The 18,559-nt window shown below is 38.1% G+C and overlaps 1 protein-coding gene across 2 annotated transcripts in view; it reads left to right on the top strand.

Moving 5' to 3' along the window:
- The window catches only part of LOC309498713 (uncharacterized protein), a 170,939-nt gene continuing 152,380 nt past the window's right edge, over positions 1-18,559 (top strand). Inside the window, exon 1 of one of the 2 annotated variants that reach the window (XM_082169583.1) lies at positions 1-1,449. In XM_082169583.1, coding sequence (XP_082025709.1) covers positions 1,236-1,449 — 214 coding nt within the window. In that variant the 5' untranslated portion in view covers positions 1-1,235. The remainder of the gene's footprint in view (positions 1,450-18,559) is intronic. The other variant, XM_082169595.1, reaches the window with a different exon arrangement.

The raw sequence follows: 18,559 nt of genomic DNA, 5'->3' as shown, positions 1-18,559 counted from the left end.
GCCATAGAGAGAGAGAGTTGCGACACTCTTTGATGTCGCCGCTATGGCTGTCACGTGGTTCATGTAAGCCCCAATAGTTCCAAAACGTACGCTGGCTGTCATGTTCTTCTATGGGACAGACAGCAGCGATTGCATTATTGAACGGTAAATATAAAATAAAACACACACCCAAGTACTTTTTCAGCTGTTATTGCATTTTGTTAATGTCAGTTTTGCATTTGGAGATAAGTTTTAGGCTATATTTTTGGAGGGAAAAGCTTAGTGTTCATGTTCGCATGGGTAGCACTGGCTTTAGCGGCTCTAACTTAACTTTTCCATATCATTCATCTGATGATGGACGTCTCATGATATTTATTTTAGCACAACTGGGCTGTATTGGGCTATTGATTCCCGTAATTTTGCTTATAAATTTTGATTCAGCCATTAGCCTACCTTCGTGATCACGCAAAGAGGTCTGCCGTGGCGGTCCGTTCAGAATTCGCTTAGAAGCTAGCTCACTTCTTCTGATGAAAGTGGCCACCCCCAGGACCATAACGTGAAACATGATCATGTTAAGACTAAGAATATTATTTTAAGATTAAGGCCATACACATTATCAAAACTATAACAGATTAAAAACGAATTTAAGCATGGCTGATACAAATGAAGGTTTTCAAATAAAATATGTTTTATTAAACAATGACAGACAACAAAAATGTTTGCTTGTGTGTGTGAACAAGAAAAACAAAAACCAGGGGCAGGTGATCCATGAAACAGACAGGACTGGTGATGGCCATAACAATCCTAAAGGTCCAGCATTGTTCTCACAAGCCGCTTCACTCAAGACAATAATAACATAATGAAAAGTTAGTATATCCCAAAAAATTTAATAAAATAAAAGTTGCTATAAAGGTGGTAGCGATTCATTACCGAACTCTTAGCTGACGAAGTCACGTTTGCTAGCAGGCAGTGCTTGAAAATTGGTTGAAACAACCAACATAAAATATAAATAATTACGCTGTGCATGTACAAATGAAGACCAGTATAAGCATCGCAAAGGGCCTCTGATACAATATAGACAGTTGACAATTCAAAAGAGGTCGATATTTCAGCAACTTAACTCTGGAACAACTCGACGCGCAGCAATGTAAGTGAATGGTGTCCAACGCCCAAATGACAGTGTTAGGAACTATTCCGATCTTCATATCCCGGAAGTAGGCGGTTAAAAGCGCCGCCATTATTTACAACGGAGGTCTATGGGAGTGTCGCAACTCTCTCTCTCTATGGCACTGGTTCACGCTGTCCGGAAACGTCACGTCCGTTACCAGTTGCATGTGCTTCAGTGTAATGTAAACAAAGGCGTCAATATTGCTTTATCAATTTCAGCTCGAATCAGACTTAGAGAATATCAGTGGAGAGGAATCGAGCAGAACTTGTGCACGAACGGCTGTTACAGGACGTTTCAGAAAGGTATGTTTTTTTTTTTTTCTGTAGTCTCATACTTTTTCTATACGCGGTTATTTGCTACTGATTTTTATGTTAAAACACGCAGAAATATCCATGCATTTTATACAATCGTTCTACCTCATAATATTACAATCCTCGAAGGGATTATTTGATCAGCACTCACACACACACACACACACACACACACACACACTCTCTTTCTCGCACACACACACACTCCACAAAACGAATGTAGCCAAATATCTGTCGTCAGATGCATGAGCACATTACGAGACTAACCGTGGTTTTACCACAGTAAAGAAAATGTTTAACACCATCATTCAACGATCGCTGGTGGGATTAAAATAAAGTTTGTATGTGTTTGAAACAGCCTTGCTACAACATAAATAAAACAATATAGGGATGGAAAACTATTGAGTGAAAACAGTCTCAAAACCTTCCACAAATGCACACGAGAGATCCACATGTGCGCGCAGCAATCCACAAATGCATGCGAGAGATCTACACACGCAAAGCAATCCACAAATGCATGCGAGAGATCCACACACGCAAAGCAATCCACAAATGCACGCCAGAGATCCACGCAAATCAATCCACAAATGCACGCGAGAGATTCTCTCTCACACACACACAGCGATCCACGAATGCACGCGAGAATGGAATCTTTTGAGACTGTTGTTCCGCGGCCCTGATTCACAAATGCACACAAACCTATCTGTCCTATAGACTGTGATCTGTCCCCATTACCTGCAAATATGCTATATGGTGTCTTCCTCCAGAGGGCGCTAACCTAGCCTGGTAATACCAAACTCTGCTACTTTGCTTTGTTTTGTAGACAGAATCTGGCATGGCACAATTGAAAAGCGTTTTCTTTCTCGCTGGGGGCGCTTGTCTGAAGTTTAAAATCACTGGTTACCCGTAAGCCAATCACATGACGTTTGGTTATGGCGTGTGTTATGCACATGCACAGCCGCATCTAACTTCCACTGTAAACACATGTATGATGCGAAAACAGAACCATCGAGCGAAATACCGGAGTGAACATGGCTGTGAACGAATTTTGCAGATTACGTGAAGTAAATCTACGCATCCACGGTACAATCAGTGTCTACATCACGGCTCTCAGCCCGCCCTCTGTTCGTTGATTGGCCCGGCCGTCCGAAGGCCGCTGGAAAACTGAAAGATAAGCTGCTATCTCAGACTGACTACAGAAGCGAAATGAAATTGAGTAGGAAGTCTGACGTAGTCAGGCTAGCGCTAACCGGCCTTCGAGCTGAATCTCCCAAAGGGCTGGATTCATTTCGTTTTCTGACTTGGCGAGACAACTGAAATCTAAACATTTTTCACTAAATATCATATACATACATGCAAATGTAGAGTAAAACCAGACCCCTTTTTTATTCTTCAAAGTGAAATCAGAATAGGCTATATAACCTATTAAAATACCATTCAGATAACAGGAAAGCTTTAAAGTATGTATGTAACTGTTGGCAAACTACAAGGCTGTACGTTTTCTTTTGTTTATATTATTGTAGTTCTGAATGTACTTTGTGTAATGTAATAACCCCTCCCCTCACACACATATGGAAATTAATATATTTTCAGCAATTACCTGTATGTTTAGCTTTCCTTATTTTTAAAGAAAGGATGAATGCTTCAACATAATTTAACCAACAAAGTAAAATATTTTTTCAACAGAATCCACAAGTATCACCCTCAAGTAAACAATTCTCATGCAAACCACAGAGCTGCCAACTCTCATGCATTCACTGTGAGACACACGCAATTGACACTTACCACACGCTCTCACGCCACACATCCATTTTCTCACACACAGAAAAATCGCGAAGCAAAGAGGACACGGAGACCGACAGACTAGACAGAGCAAGTTACTTATGATATAAAAAAAAAACTCAGCTCTCAGTTTCTGTCACTTTTATTACACTCTAAAAAGTGCATATGGCTTGTCATTAGTTTAAAGAACTTTTTATACTTAGTTGTCTTGAAGTAAAACAATTGTTTTGGGTGTAATTTAAACTAATTGCTTTAAATCAAATTACAATTTCACGTCCAAACCATGTGACTACTGACGTCATCAAGCTTGAGTCGAGAATTTTCTGTTCGGCCGCCATCTTGTTTTGCTGTATGAAGACCGTTGCGGATCCACAGTATTGGTGAGTAATCCTAAAAATAAGTTTTCATTAAGTTTTATCGCCGTTGATAAACATTTGTATAATATTAAAGTAGAATTCAATGCATTCATGCATGTGTTTGGTTGAATATCTGTTTTATTTTGGTCAGAGTCATCTGATATTTCAAGTGTACAGTTAATGTTAGCTATAACTGTTAGGCCTAGTAACGATGGATAGCCATTAATATGCTTAAGTAACGTTAGTAACGTTAGATAATTTGTGGACTTTTAATTACATTATTTATTTGGGTTTTTCCTGCATTGAGAATTACAAGGCGACCGCCTCCGTCAAATGGCGTGCCCTATCCAGCTGTCCTCAAAACTCAGACAGGCTCAGATTAGGCCTGTCGCGACAAATAATCAGAAATATTGTTACTCAATCATTCACAAATTCTAATATAATGATTTAAGTGGTGTAAAGCCATTTCATATCTTGTTGTGAGGGACAGAAGAAATTTTACATCGTTAAATTAAAGTTTACGCAAACTCGTCTTCCCTCCGCTGCAGCTGTCAATCATTCTCCATTCAGCATTCAAACAGCGCGTCGCGGTAAAACTCCTCGTCTACCAAATTTAATAATCGTGACAGCCCAAGTTCAGATACCTATTTTCCAAGCAGGATTTTACCACCTTCAACTCATTTTGATCTAGGAAAAACCCTAAAATACTATTTTGTTACTATCGGTAGAGATTGTAACGTTATAATACATTGCGTATCTGCAGTTCATTCATTGAGTAGATTGCATAAGTTTCTGACATTTGATTGATGTAGAAACATTGGTGAATGAGAAAAATAAAGTAGCAAGAGTGGTTAATACTTTAAAATGAGTCAAGCAACAGTTAAGTTGGTGTGACTATGCTTCAAATCAAATGACAAGTTTGCATTCTGTTTAAGCCACGTGACCACGGACGACCACGCACGGACAAAATTCTTCTCGACCATCATCTTCTTTTGCTGCAGGAAAACCTCATGGTGGACACAAAATTACATATGGTGAGTAATCTTACAAATTAAGTTAAGTTTGTTTCTATCATACATTTATAATCACATGAGGATCAGTTAACTGATTAATGCAAATAACGTGTTTTATCAAATAATTCAAAGTTTGTATTCAAAGTGGACATCAGAGAATTTACACTTTATCAATATATTGCACAGCACTGAATTGAGTTCTTTTTAGTGTCATATGACGTTTGAATGGTCATAGATATTTTATTTTAATTGAAAATGTCTACCTTGCCAAGTATTCACTTTAACACATTTGGTTGTGTCTGAAACATTTGCCAAAAAATCGAGTTTGTCTTTGCTGGTATGTGTGTTAATTCTTAAAGTGACAGTAGCCTCATATATACATACTACTGTATAACCTTAAAAGAATAAATATATGGTAAATACTTGATTGATCAATTACGTTGTTGACGTTTTAACACACTGCAGTAGGTTCCGATTACGTCATAAAAGTTTAAACATGCATACATGTACACAATGACCTAGGCTATTACATAATACGTTACACAAAATACATTATTTTATGAAATCTGTATGACATGACATCTTTGAAACTTTGAACGTTCAAATTACACCAACTTATTTAACGTTGTTGGATTACATATTTTATTAAATGTTTAATTTAGTTTCCAATATAAATTGAGAAAGTTTAGCAGCGGTTATGATGAGTATATCAAGAGATTCCTTCCAGTGTTGTTCTCTAAATGAGTCAATTCCTGAAACTCTCACCCTCACCCTTTGTCCTTCTGTGATCATGTGAAGATATGGGTGATACCGTAAGGGCTGATTGGATCATTTGAATAATAGTGTTATGCTGATTAGTTCTGTCTCTCTTGAGCAAGCCGGATAACCTGCCAAACTGGTTTTGACTTGATTGATCATATGCCTATGCTTTGTCTTGATTTGTCTCCACCTTCAAAAGTCCCTCCTCCTAAAATGCCTATAAGACACCACGTAAATTTATATACTTTAGACAGATTTGGGAAGAACTGCAGCCGCGTCAACGCGAAGTCCTCAATAAAGAATAACTTCATGAATGTGATCCCCAACGTCTCCTGGTCTCTGCTTTGAAGAAAGAAAAAGTTTACAACAACATATTATTTATAAATATCTAAACTTGCAAAAATTTTGGCTCTTAGGTGCAAAAACATATCCATGCATTTTAATTTTCTTTATGAAAGTTGGTGATTGCTGTGTTTGTCTTTTTTTAAGATACAGATGTTGAAAGACAACAGTTTGGAGTCATTGTAGTCCAGTCAGAAGATAATGGTAAGTAATTGGTCTCTTTTTGGTAAGAGCAGTTGAATTTATGAATTAGCTCTCTGAGTAAGAATTGTTTCCTTTTTTTTTCTCTTTTTTTTTTTGCTTGTGTGTCTTTCAGATTGGCCAGAAAGATGAAGCACAGAGAGAACTTGAACAGTTTTTGTGCTCTGTGAAAGTGATGGTCTAAGCACTCCCCTGGACATCAGCATTGTCATTGGTGGTACTGAGGTTTTACATGAGTTGTCCTCAGTATCATCTGCTTGTGCCATGATGTTTGTAATCACGTACTGAGAACTTGAGGTATCCTGAAGTACTTAAATATACCTTTGTGGCCTTTAAAAAAAATTGTCATGGACATAGCGAAGATGCAAATGGATTTAAAAAGGGTTAATTCATTCAAAAATGAAAAAAATTATACTCACCCTCAAGTTGTTCCATCCCCGTAAGACTTTCGTTCATCTTCTTGACGTGTTCACAAAAGCAACACAACACATGTATCTATAAACCCTAGTATCTATACTTCTACCTGAGTAATGAATGTCTGTTACATTCCTAAATTTAATGCAAGATAATCTGAAATGTCAAGTGACAATTTAACCATAGCAAATGGAATTGATGTATACATTTATTGATGGATGTTGTTTTTGTTGTTGTACAAAATTACATTGTTGACGGTTTTATTATTGAATGTATTTTTTTTTTTTTTTTTATCAAGTCATGCACTAAAACGGTTTCAGTATTGACTTTTGTAAATCATTTGATTCTTCATCAAATGTTTTAAGAACAAGTAGAAATTCCGGTTTCTGTGAGTTTGTTGGAAGATTGCACTAAATAAACAGTTAAATGTTTGATTGCAGAGTGTAAAAGGCTAATTTTTTCAGACAAAAATTGTTTGTAATTTTGTTTTGTATTTATTTTGATATTTAATATATAAAAGTTTTAAAAATTAAGTTAATCCAAATAATAATTTATAATTTAATGCTAATTAAACAAATCTCTTTGGTTGAAAGAGTATTTTTACTTTAAGTTGACAATGGAAATGTGATTTGATTAATTTTTTTAAGTTGAGATAATGTAAACCGATTACTTGTAACAAGTTGAAGTAATTTTTTTACTTTGATCCAACGACTCATTTTTTTTCAGTGTACGAAATGCAGACAATACAGTTTTGCTGCTTGTAAATGTGACGCGACAGATCCCTAGCGGCACGTGAACAGATCATCTCTAACTAATAGTAAATAAACACGAATTAACACTTTTGAAAGATACAGTAGGCTACAACTTACCGAAATGTATATTCCTCATACATCGACAAATCAAACAAACAAAGGGGTCAATAAAACAGCTGTAGAACAATGTCACATAACATTTACCCAGAGGTGGAAAGAGTACTGAAAATTTGTACTTAAGTACAAGTACCGTTACATTGCTGAAATAATACTCAATTACAAGTAAAAGTACTGGTGTCAAAAAAGTACTTAAGTAAAAGTACAAATTACTCTTCTCAAAAACTACTCAGAGTACTAGTTACTTTTTAGCTGGCGATAGTTAATGTATTACCAATAAATATTCAACCAAATCATAGATTTATGTAGAAAATAGCTACTTTTAACACATTTTTACCTTATTGTCGAAGGACATTAATTAGTGGTCATGATACTGGAATTTCTATGACACCTTGAAATATGTCAACATTCAGTAGGCCTAGCCTATAATTTTTAATACCATCAGGAAAACTACCACATACTAAATATTTTAATATCTACATTTTGTCCATCCATTTTGTCAAGGCAATCATTATTTTCAAGCATCGAAAAGCACAACACTCATTGTAACAGTAATCTATTCAATGGAAAAGTTTAATTCAAGTCTTCTGAAGAGACACGTCCACTCACAAAAGACTAGATTTTTCATAACTTTTGACAACGTTTAATTCAAGAGCATGGAGAGATTGGAGCTGGACGTCATTTGAGGCTGCAGTGAGAACCACTTGGAGAGATTCGCGATTGCACATGATATGACACAGTCCGAGAGCGCGCACACAATATCCGAGTCCAGTTCATTCGTATATTTGAGAGCTCGCGTCCAGTTTTCTGCGATTACATGAATGTGCCCTCGCGTTATAATATTGCACTCGTGACATTTGACATTAAAATATGCCATAGAAACTTGCAGGTATTAATAAAAATTATGCGTAATGGGCCTACCTGCAATCCCGCGCTGAGAGGAGGCGGGTGTGTCAAACTTGATGTCGTTGAGATGAGAGAATGAGAACGCGCAGCTGGTATCGTATCAGTGTAGGCCTATACTGCAGAAAATGAGTATTGACAGATGTTTCGGTATTGATATGTATCAAAATACAGTATAGATATTTTGACAATACTTCTATGTAGTTTGCTGTTTCTCCAAACTTTCAGTCCAGCCATTAATCACTATGAGCTCCTCGTCTCCTTCACCTATGATCAGCTCTTCAAAACCTGCTGCGACTGCGGCGGCTTTAATTCAGTCCAAATATCAGGGGTTTTATTGGTCCGTTTACGATCGAATATTTTTATTGGCTACCGAAATGCCGGTCAAAGATTTGAATATCAATTCAAATTGTACTCAGTAACGAAATGTGATTTTACAAGTAGCGAAGTAGATTACTTAGCTTAATATGTACTTGAGTACAAGTAAAATTACAGATTTAAAAATATACTCAAAAAAGTACAAGTACCCAAAAAAACGACTTAATTACAGTAACGTGAGTAGTTGTAATTCGTTACTTCCACCTCTGCATTTACCTCAGGAAACATTTGATAAAACAACAATGTCAGTTTTTTTTATACAAAAGTACAAAAGAAAGTTCAACAGTAACTCATAAATGTCCATAAATATTTCAATTTGATCTGTTACTTTTGAGACATGTAAAAAGCCCTGCCCCAACACGACAAAACACTTAAATTACATTCAATGATGTTTTTTATAATAATAAAGTTATACTAACTTTACAACTACATAATCATACATACGTGTACGTAATGTACATGTGATATAACCACACTTTATGTAAAAGTGCACACGTATTCTCATGAGATCACGTTGATTCAGATTTGGCGTCATCTGAAGTCCTGTCAAGAGTTGGTCTCTTCATAGGTGTTGGGCATCTCAAGTCTTCATAAGAGGCTGGATCCAGACTGGAGCTGACGTACTCTCTAGTTACCTCAGGATGGGCATCCCGAGATAAAACAGCGAAGCCAAAGGAATATAACTAGCTAAGCTGCTGTTCGCAACATTAAGCAAAGATAATCATCTAATTGTCATTGAAGATTGTCAGTCTCTGCACATAAAAACTGTTACGTGTTAGAGATCTAATTACCTTAATACCACGAATGTAGTTATCATAAAATCAAACCATGTTTCAGTTCATAGTTATGTGGCTGTAGTGGTTGAAGATGAGTGACATTAGTGTTTGTTTGTTGTAGTATTGGGTGTTTTATCCATGTCATTGTAACGAGGTTCAGATATTGTATTGTAAGGAAGGAAGAAGACAGGGGTCGGCGTGACTGAAACACTCACTTTATTTACCAACTCAAAATGAACAAAATAAACAAAAGGGCGCACGTAGCGCATTCACCGTGCCACGCACAGCAATAACAACGAGAAACAAATAACAATCACAACTTCATTCAAACACAGCGTACAGGTGAGGTTCCAGTCCAACTCTCTCTCCCATCTCTTCTTCTTCTTCTTCTTCTTCCTTGGGTTTTTAAGGCAGTTGGTATCCAATATGTTACATTACTGCCATCTGCTGTCTATTATCATGTCACTTTTTAATTATATTCTTCTTTCCAGTCCAGTCCTCTTTAAAAAATAAAACAAACATTTCTTTCCTTGCTCACTCTTTCCACATCCTAATATACTTTTTAAATTGTACTGTCCTATACCAATTTCTTGTAAGCTATATTTCAACTCTTGTCTTTCTTTTATAAATTTCCTGCATGACATAAAAATGTGACTAACTGTTTCTTCCTCTTGACATTCATCGCATTGGCCTGTGGGATGTTTTCCTAACATATGAAGAGTTCCACTTAACTTACAATGCCCAATCCTAAGTCTTGTTAGTACCACTTGTTCTGTCCTTCTATTTGACATCTCTCTTATACTGCCTACTTTATTTTGAATCATGTATAGTTGTCTTCCTTTACTTTCATGATCCCATTGATGTTGCCATATTTCCATTATCTTTTTCCACACTAGACTCTTCCCTTCTGATTTTGACAATTTAATTTCAATGTCAACATGCTCTTTTTTTGTTGCCTTTTTTGCCAATTTATCAACTCTCTCATTTCCCTGTATGCCCACATGTGCTGGTATCCACATATATGTTATATTTTTCCCTTGTCTACATACCCTTGAATTTAAAAACAAGATTTCATATAATATTTCTTGATGACTACTAGCTTTTCCAGTCTTCATACTCATAAGAGCTGATACTGAGTCACTGCATACTAGAATGTTAATATCCCTGCATTGTTCAATCCATTCTAATGCAACAAGTATAGCACATAATTCAACTGCATAAACATTTATGCTGTCAGATGTTCTTTTGCTAATTCCTATCTCATATTTAGGGATGTATACCGCAGACCCTGTCGCATCTGTTTGTAGGTCCTTTGACCCATCTGTATAAATCTCCGTATTGTCCTTATACTTGTTCTTATATTTAAAATATTCATTGATTAAATCTATATTTCTGTTACAACCTTTAATTACTAAAAGCTCTAGATCAACCTTCGGAATTTCCAATGTCCAAATTGGCTTAACAGGCCATAACACAGTATTAGCAAATCTTTTATTATACACTTCCATTTCTTTTGCAATTAAATCAGCTGTCCAGCCAAAACTTTCTTTCTTTCTTCTCTCCTTTTCCCAACACTTTTGTAATACCTTTTTTGTTGGATGACTATCCTCATGCCCTCGAAGATTTATCCAATAGTTTGCAGTCAGTTGTTTCCGTCGAAGCCACAATGGCATTTCACCTCCCTCCACCTGAAGTGCACATACTGGAGAAGTTTTAATTGCCCCTAAACATATTCTTAAGGCACACGCTTGCACAATATCCAATTCAGCTAATGTTGTCTTTGCTGCTGACCCATACGCAATACTCCCATAGTCTAATTTAGATCTTATTAAAGCAATGTATATATATTTTAAAGCTGAAACACTTGCACCCCACTCCAACCCAGCAAGACATCTCATCACATTTAGCACTTTCTTACATTTATTAACTGTATACTTTATATGTTCTCTCCATGTTAGTTTTGTGTCAAAGTATATTCCCAAGAAACGAAAACATTCTACTTTCTCTAACATACTTCCATACATTTTCAGCTTAATTTCCTTATTCTTCTTTTTATTTGTAAAAACCATTACTTTTGATTTTTCCACTGAAAACTTAAATCCCCATTTTAATCCCCAATTTTCAACTTGATCAATTCCTTCCTGCATCTTCTTTAAAATATACTCAATATTTCTACCTTTCTTCCATATAGCACCATCATCTGCGAATAAAGACCTCCCTATATCCCCTGGAAGATTTAAATAAATATCATTAATCATAATGGAGAATAAAGTTGGACTAACCACACTTCCCTGTGGTGTTCCATTTTCTACAACATATTGCTTTGATAAATCTACCCCAATTTTCACCTGTATATTCCTTCTATTTAAGAAATCCATAATCCAATTAAACATTTTCCCTCCAACTCCCATTAAATGTAATTTGATTAAAAGACCCTCTTTCCACAGCATATCGTATGCTTTCTCCACATCAAAGAATACTGCTACTACAGTTTCTTTATTCACTTGTGCCTTCCTTATTTCCTCCTCCAAAATGATCACAGGATCCATTGTATTTCTTCCTTTTCTAAAACCACTTTGACATCTAGCCATTTTATTTCTACTCTCTAAAAGATATATTAGTCTTTCATTTATCATACGTTCCATTATCTTACATATATGCGATGTTAATGCAATTGGTCTGTAACTACCAGGATTACTTGAATCCTTTCCAGGCTTCCTTATTGGAATAATTATTGCCTCTTTCCAGCTTTGTGGAAGTCTCCCTTCCTCCCACACCTTGTTGTATAAATTTAATAATTTCCCCAAACCCTCTATACTTAAATGTTTTAACATACTGTAGCACACTTCATCTTTCCCTGGAGCCGTTTTCCCTGACCTATCCAGCGCTCTCTGCAACTCTCCCATGCTAAAAGGAGCATCTTGCTCCTCATCCCCATTATCTTTCCTGCATATCACATCCTTATACTGCGCTTTTGTTCTTTCTATTGCTACTCTTCCTTCCTCTGACAAGTTATTAGAACTGTTTATACTAACAAAACGCTTTGCCATCATCTCTACCTTTTCTTATTTGTTATCGCATTCTCATTTCCTTCAGTCAGAACTGGATAATTCCATTCTCTTTTATCCCCCCCCATCTTTTTAATCATTCCCCATATTTCACCTATTTGTGTTGTATTTCCTATTGTATCACAATAAGATTTCCAGAATGTTCTTTTTGTCTGTCTGATTATCCTCCTAACTATTGCCTGTGCTTGTTTATACTGAATCAAATGATCATAATTATGTGTTCTTTTAACTAATCTAAATGCTTTGTTTCTATTTTTCACTGCTTCTTTACATTTTCCATCCCACCATGGCACTGCTTTCTTTTTACATCTTCCTTTACTCTTGGGAATGGATTCTGCTGCTGCTGATATTATACCTTGCTTAATTTGATTATCTAATATTTCAACACTAACTTCATCTTTAGTTTCCCTAAACAACCTATCACTTTCCTCCTGGAATTTTCCCCAATCAGCTTTCTCAAAAATCCATTTTCCACTTGCTTCCCCAATACTACATACTACCTCTATATTTATTTTACACCACACCGGATAATGATCACTGCCTATTGTGCCATCCTTATGCACTGTCCAATCACATCTTGCTGCAATTTTATTTGAAACTAATGTGAGATCTAATACTGATTCTTTTCCAGTGTTAACATCAATTCTTGTACCTACACCATTATTTAAGCACACTAAATTCTTCTCATCTATCATTTCTTCTATTATTTGACCATTGTAATCACTTTTTTTACTCCCCCACAAAGTATTATGTCCATTAAAATCCCCACACCATATAATATTATTACAATTTTGTCCCTCTATCTTTTCTAGCTTAGTTTTCTCTAGTCTTTTACAAGGATTATAATAATTACAAATCACCAACTCTCTCTTTCCTGCCCATACTTTCACTACTACATATTCTTGTTCATTTCCCACTCCTAAGATTTTATACGGTATTCCTTGCTTTATAAATGTAACACACCCTCCTCCTCCCCCCTCCCTTCTATCATACCTTACCGCCACATAATCATATAAAACAAAATCCAATTGAGGTCTTAACCAAGTTTCTTGAATGCACACTATCTCTGGCTTTTCTACCCTACTACCAACAAATTGCTTAAAATCCTGCCCATTAGCTAAGAGACTTCTCGCATTCCATTGTAAAATCAGCATTATTAGGATTAAAAACCTAATCATGATGCCTCCTGGCTTGCTTGCATCCTGAGTTCATCATTTATTTCCTCCCACTTCAGCCCTATCATGTCCAAATGGTGTTCTGCCGCTTTCACAATTACTTGAATTCTTTCTGTTTTTGACTTAATCTCATGTGTTGCATTAATTACTCCTGCAATGAATGTGACCAGTTTCCTTTTTTCTATCCATGCTTTCCTCATCCCTTGCTGATCATCCATTTCCTCTTGTCCTTTATCCACTCTTCCCTCTATATTCTGATTCCTCTGTCCATTCATCTTAACTGCTTCAGCATATGACACCTTCTCTTTTAGTCTTATCTTCTGTACCTCCACCTCTTTTTTAAGTGCTTCACATCCCCAGTATGCTACACTATGATTTCCTCCGCAGTTACAACACTTAGGTTTTGTTCCCTCACCACACATCCCATATTCATGTTCACCTCCACATCTAGCACACCTTCTTTTCCCCTTACACATTTTAGCAGTGTGCCCAAACTCCTGACAGTTGTAGCATCTCATTGGTTTCTGTACATATTCTCTCACATTATATCTTACATATCCAAAGTATACCTCTTTAGGTAACTCTTTCTCCTCAAATTCAATCAGTATTGACTCAGTGTCCTTTTTCTCTATTCCTTTGGTCAATCTTTTGACCTCTCCCATCTCTTCCCGCATGCTGGCTTATATCCGGTCTCTCCACACCAATCACTGCAATCAGACACAGGTGTTCATCATTTTACACTTGACCTACTTACTCACCGATCGGCCCCCTCCTTTCTCTCCTGCTACAGACTTCGCAAATCACGCCCCCCTCGCCACATACCCCCACCGCCCGACTCAGGCCGGGGAGCCATCCGGCCTGCAGCCCCCCCCCCCCCGTCAGTGTTGGAGGTAATGAGATAATTAAGTGATTGAATAATGATAGTGCATTAATGATGAACACCTGCTGTTAACAAGCAGAATCACTGAAGGAAAGAGAAACACAAGAACTACTTCCAGCCACTGCCTTGGATGAAATCAACTGAAGATAAAATACATTAAATCTCTCAAGATCTCATTAAACAACTCCACAAACAGCATTACCAGCTTCACTTATTACTAAGCAGACTGACTTTATTTATGTCAGACGTCTTCAGAAATTCTTATTGAGAATTAACAGAGGTTTAGATGTTGATTACTTATTTGAAAGTAATAGTTTGATTTGATGTTACCATTGTGGCGATCAGTGAGTGCTTTAGTCAGGATCTTGACTTTTTAACATTAGTTTTTCTCTGGCAGCTGTGTCTGTTTGTTATGGCAAGAACAGCAAGAGAAAATGTAATCAGATGTTGTATGCTGATTGATGATAAGAATATAATCATCATGTAGTGGCTTAGCTCATTGATTATGTGTGAGGTTCATACGGGTAGTATGATATTCATTTTGTTTTATTGTTGTGGTTCTACAGCAAGAGAATAATAGAATTTAATCAGAACGTCAAATGATTTTTAACACCACTTACATATTTTAGGCTCCTCCTAATCTTGCTCACACACAGACATCAAGAATCAGCATATGAATCTCAACAATGGTGACATGCTTCATGGTGCAATGCATTCTGGGAGCTATGGATAAGTTTTGTATGATGCACCCAGAATGCATTGCACCATGAAGCATGTCACCATTGTTGAGATTCATATGCTGATTCTTGATGTCTGTTTGCGAATACAACTTTCAGTAGTCCAACATGTGTAAATGGGGTTTTAAAAATAATTTGATGTTCTGAATAAACTGTGCTGGATCTCTTGCTGTAGAATCACAACAATAAAACAAAATGAATGACATACTACCCATACAAACCTTACACAAAATATCAGTGAGTTAAACCACTACATAACAATGCCTATATTCTTATCATCAATCGGCTTACAGCATCTGATTATATTTTCTCTTGCTGTTCTCACCATAACAAACAGACACAGCTGCCAGAGAAAAACTAATGTTAAAAAGTCAAGAGCCTGACTAAAGCACACACTGATCGCCACAATGGTAACATCAAATCAAACTATTACTTTCAAATAAGTAATCAACATCTAAACCTCTGTTAATTCTCAATAAGAATTTCTGAAGACGTCTGACATAAATAAAGTCAGTCTGGTTAGTAATAAGTGAAGCTGGTAATGCTGTTTGTGGAGTTGTTTAATCAGATCTTGAGAGATTTAATGTATTTTATCTTCAGTTGATTTCATCCAAGGCAGTGGCTGGAAGTAGTTCTTGTGTTTTTCTTTCCTTCAGTGATTATGCTTGTTAACAGCAGGTGTTCATCATTAATGCACAATCATTATTCAATCACTTAATTATCTCATTACCTCCAACACTGATTCAGTGTTACATTAAACAGCCTGTACTGTGCACACTAAGCAGTGTTCATTTCATCTGGGCAAACCCATGTGGGGCCTACATGGAAACCGAGGACAAAACTGGCTGGGTCCCAGTTAGATAGCCCAGGTCAAACCCATTTGGGCCCCACATGGCTGTGTTGGCTGGGTAAGAGCGGTCCACCACATAAAGCAGCCTTTATCTGGGTAAAAGCCTGCTGACACTGCTCCGTCCATTGAACCGTATCTGGTACCTCCTTTTTAGTTAGATCAGTCAGCGGGCTGGCGAGGTCCGAATAATTAGGCACAAACCTTCTGTAATAACCCGCCAGCCCCAGGAACTGTCTAACCTCCTTTTTGGTCTTGGGTCTCGGACAAGTCGCAACCGCTGCCGTCTCAACGTCTTCAGGACAGCCCGCACCTGCTGCATATGACGCTGCCAGTCACCACTATAGGTGATGATATCATCCAAGTAGGCAGCGGCATATGCAGCGTGCGGTCGGAGAATCCTGTCCATCAAACGCTGAAACGTTGCCGGAGCCCCGAACAACCCGAAAGGAAGAGTGACAAATTGGTGTAATCCGAACGGCGTGGTGAAAGCTGTTTTTTCTTTAGATAAGGGAGATAAGGGGATCTGCCAATATCCCTTGGTTAAGTCCAATGTCGAATAAAAACGAGCAGTACCCAGCCGATCAAGCAATTTGTCAACCCTTGGCATTGGATAAGCGTCGAATTTCGACACAGCATTCACCTTCCTGTAATCTACTCAGAACCGGATCGAGCCGTCCGTTTTAGGAACTAAAACTATCGGGCTCGCCCAGTCACTGTTAGATTCTTCTATTACTCCCAACTTTCTTTTTGTGCTCTGGCAGTCGATACGGCCGGCTGCGAACCACCACGCCCGGCTCTGTCTCAACGTGGTGTTGAATGAGGTCCGTCCGACCAGGCAGGGGCGAGAACACATCAGCAAAATCTGCTTGTAAATTATGCACATCAGTGAGTTGGGATGGTGAGAGGTGGTCTCCCCCAGCGGCCAGGGCGAGAGATTTTGTTTTGACATTCGCCTCTGGACCGAGATCCTCCTCTCCACTCACTACCATCGCCAGCATCACTGATTCCACCTCAGACCATTTTTTAAGCAGGTTGAGGTGGTAAATTTGATGTGCCCCGCCCCTATCTGTTCGTATTACCTCATAGTCAAGATCTCCAATTCGCCGTGTAACCTCAAAAGGTCCTTGCCACTTTGCAAGTAATTTTGAGCTAGAGGTAGGAAGTAATACAAGCACTTTCTCTCCCGGTGTAAATTGACGCAGTCTAGCCCCCCTGTTGTACAGCTGACTTTGCTTATCCTGAGCCTGTAACAAATTCTCCCTTGACAGCCGCCCCAAAGTGTGGAGTTTTGTTCTCAGGTCCAGGACATACTGAATTTCATTTTTACTAGCTGAAGGTCCGTCCTCCCAAGTTTCCCTAAGGACGTCTAACACCCCGCGGGGCTGACGCCCATAGAGAAGCTCGAAGGGGGAAAACCCCGTGGAGGCTTGAGGGACCTCCCGTACGGCGAACAAGAGGGGTTCTAACCACCGATCCCAATTTTTGGCGTCTTCTTGTACAAACTTTCGAATCATGGATTTCAAAGTGCGGTTAAATCGTTCGAACAGCCCGTCTGTTTGTGGGTAATAGACACTGGTCCGGATCGATTTAATGCCCAATAATTCGTAAAGTTTGCGTATCGTTCGTGATATAAACGCCGTGCCTTGATCGGTGAGAATCTCTTTCGGGATTCCCACCCGGGAGATTAGTTGAAACAGAGCGCTCGCCACGCTATTTGCGGAAATATTGCGAAGCGGGACTGCTTCAGGATATCGTGTTGCGTAGTCCACCAGGACTAAAGCAAAGCGATGTCCCCGTGCTTACCGTTCTAATGGCCCGATGAGGTCCATACCAATTCGTTCGAAGGGGACCTGCATAGGGGTGTGCCGGTTTCAGAATTGGTGATGACGGTTATGACGTGAGTCAAATGTGACGGTTCATAACATAACCGTCGGCCGGGGGACGGGGGGTTGCGAAGGTCGTCTGTTATAGGACAACTTAGTTTGAATAAACGAGCAGACACTGATTAGCTACTTGGTCGCCTATTAAACAAAGAAAATTAATATCTCAACATCCGCACCAATGTTTTTTTTTTTTTTTCAAAGCCGCACCCGCCCGCCATCCGCTGATTGTTTTGCGGCCTATGGACGATGCAATGCTCTGCTGATGCGAGCCGCAAGAAAGCCCTTGTCTGTTCTAGAAAGGATGCAGCAAAGATATTTAATGCTAATGTATGAGGTATAGGCCTATGCTGAGTTTCATTCATTTACGATGAGATGCGCTCTAGTTCACAATGAAATGCAATGCAAGTGAACGCGGCGCGCCCGCGCCTGCATGTCGCGGTTGTTATATTGTCTACTATGTTTTCTTTTTATTTATTAAATAGGCTACATGAAATTGGTTGATGAAACATTTATGAAAATTAAGATACAATTTGTACAAAACGAAATTCGTTTTAAAGAAAGGCTTTCTACAAAGCAAAACTTAATGAAGTGGTAAAAATCATGTCTGATGATTTACAAAACAAAACTTCATTAAGTGGTAAAAACTAGGGATGGGACGAAATATCGTTTGACAAAATATCGCGATACAAAACGTGACGAAACGCATCGAGGTCGA

This window comes from Leuciscus leuciscus (genome assembly GCF_965113295.1).
Source record: "Leuciscus leuciscus genome assembly, chromosome: 1".
NCBI lineage: Eukaryota > Metazoa > Chordata > Actinopteri > Cypriniformes > Leuciscidae > Leuciscus > Leuciscus leuciscus.
This window is presented reverse-complemented; position numbering and strand designations above follow the sequence as displayed.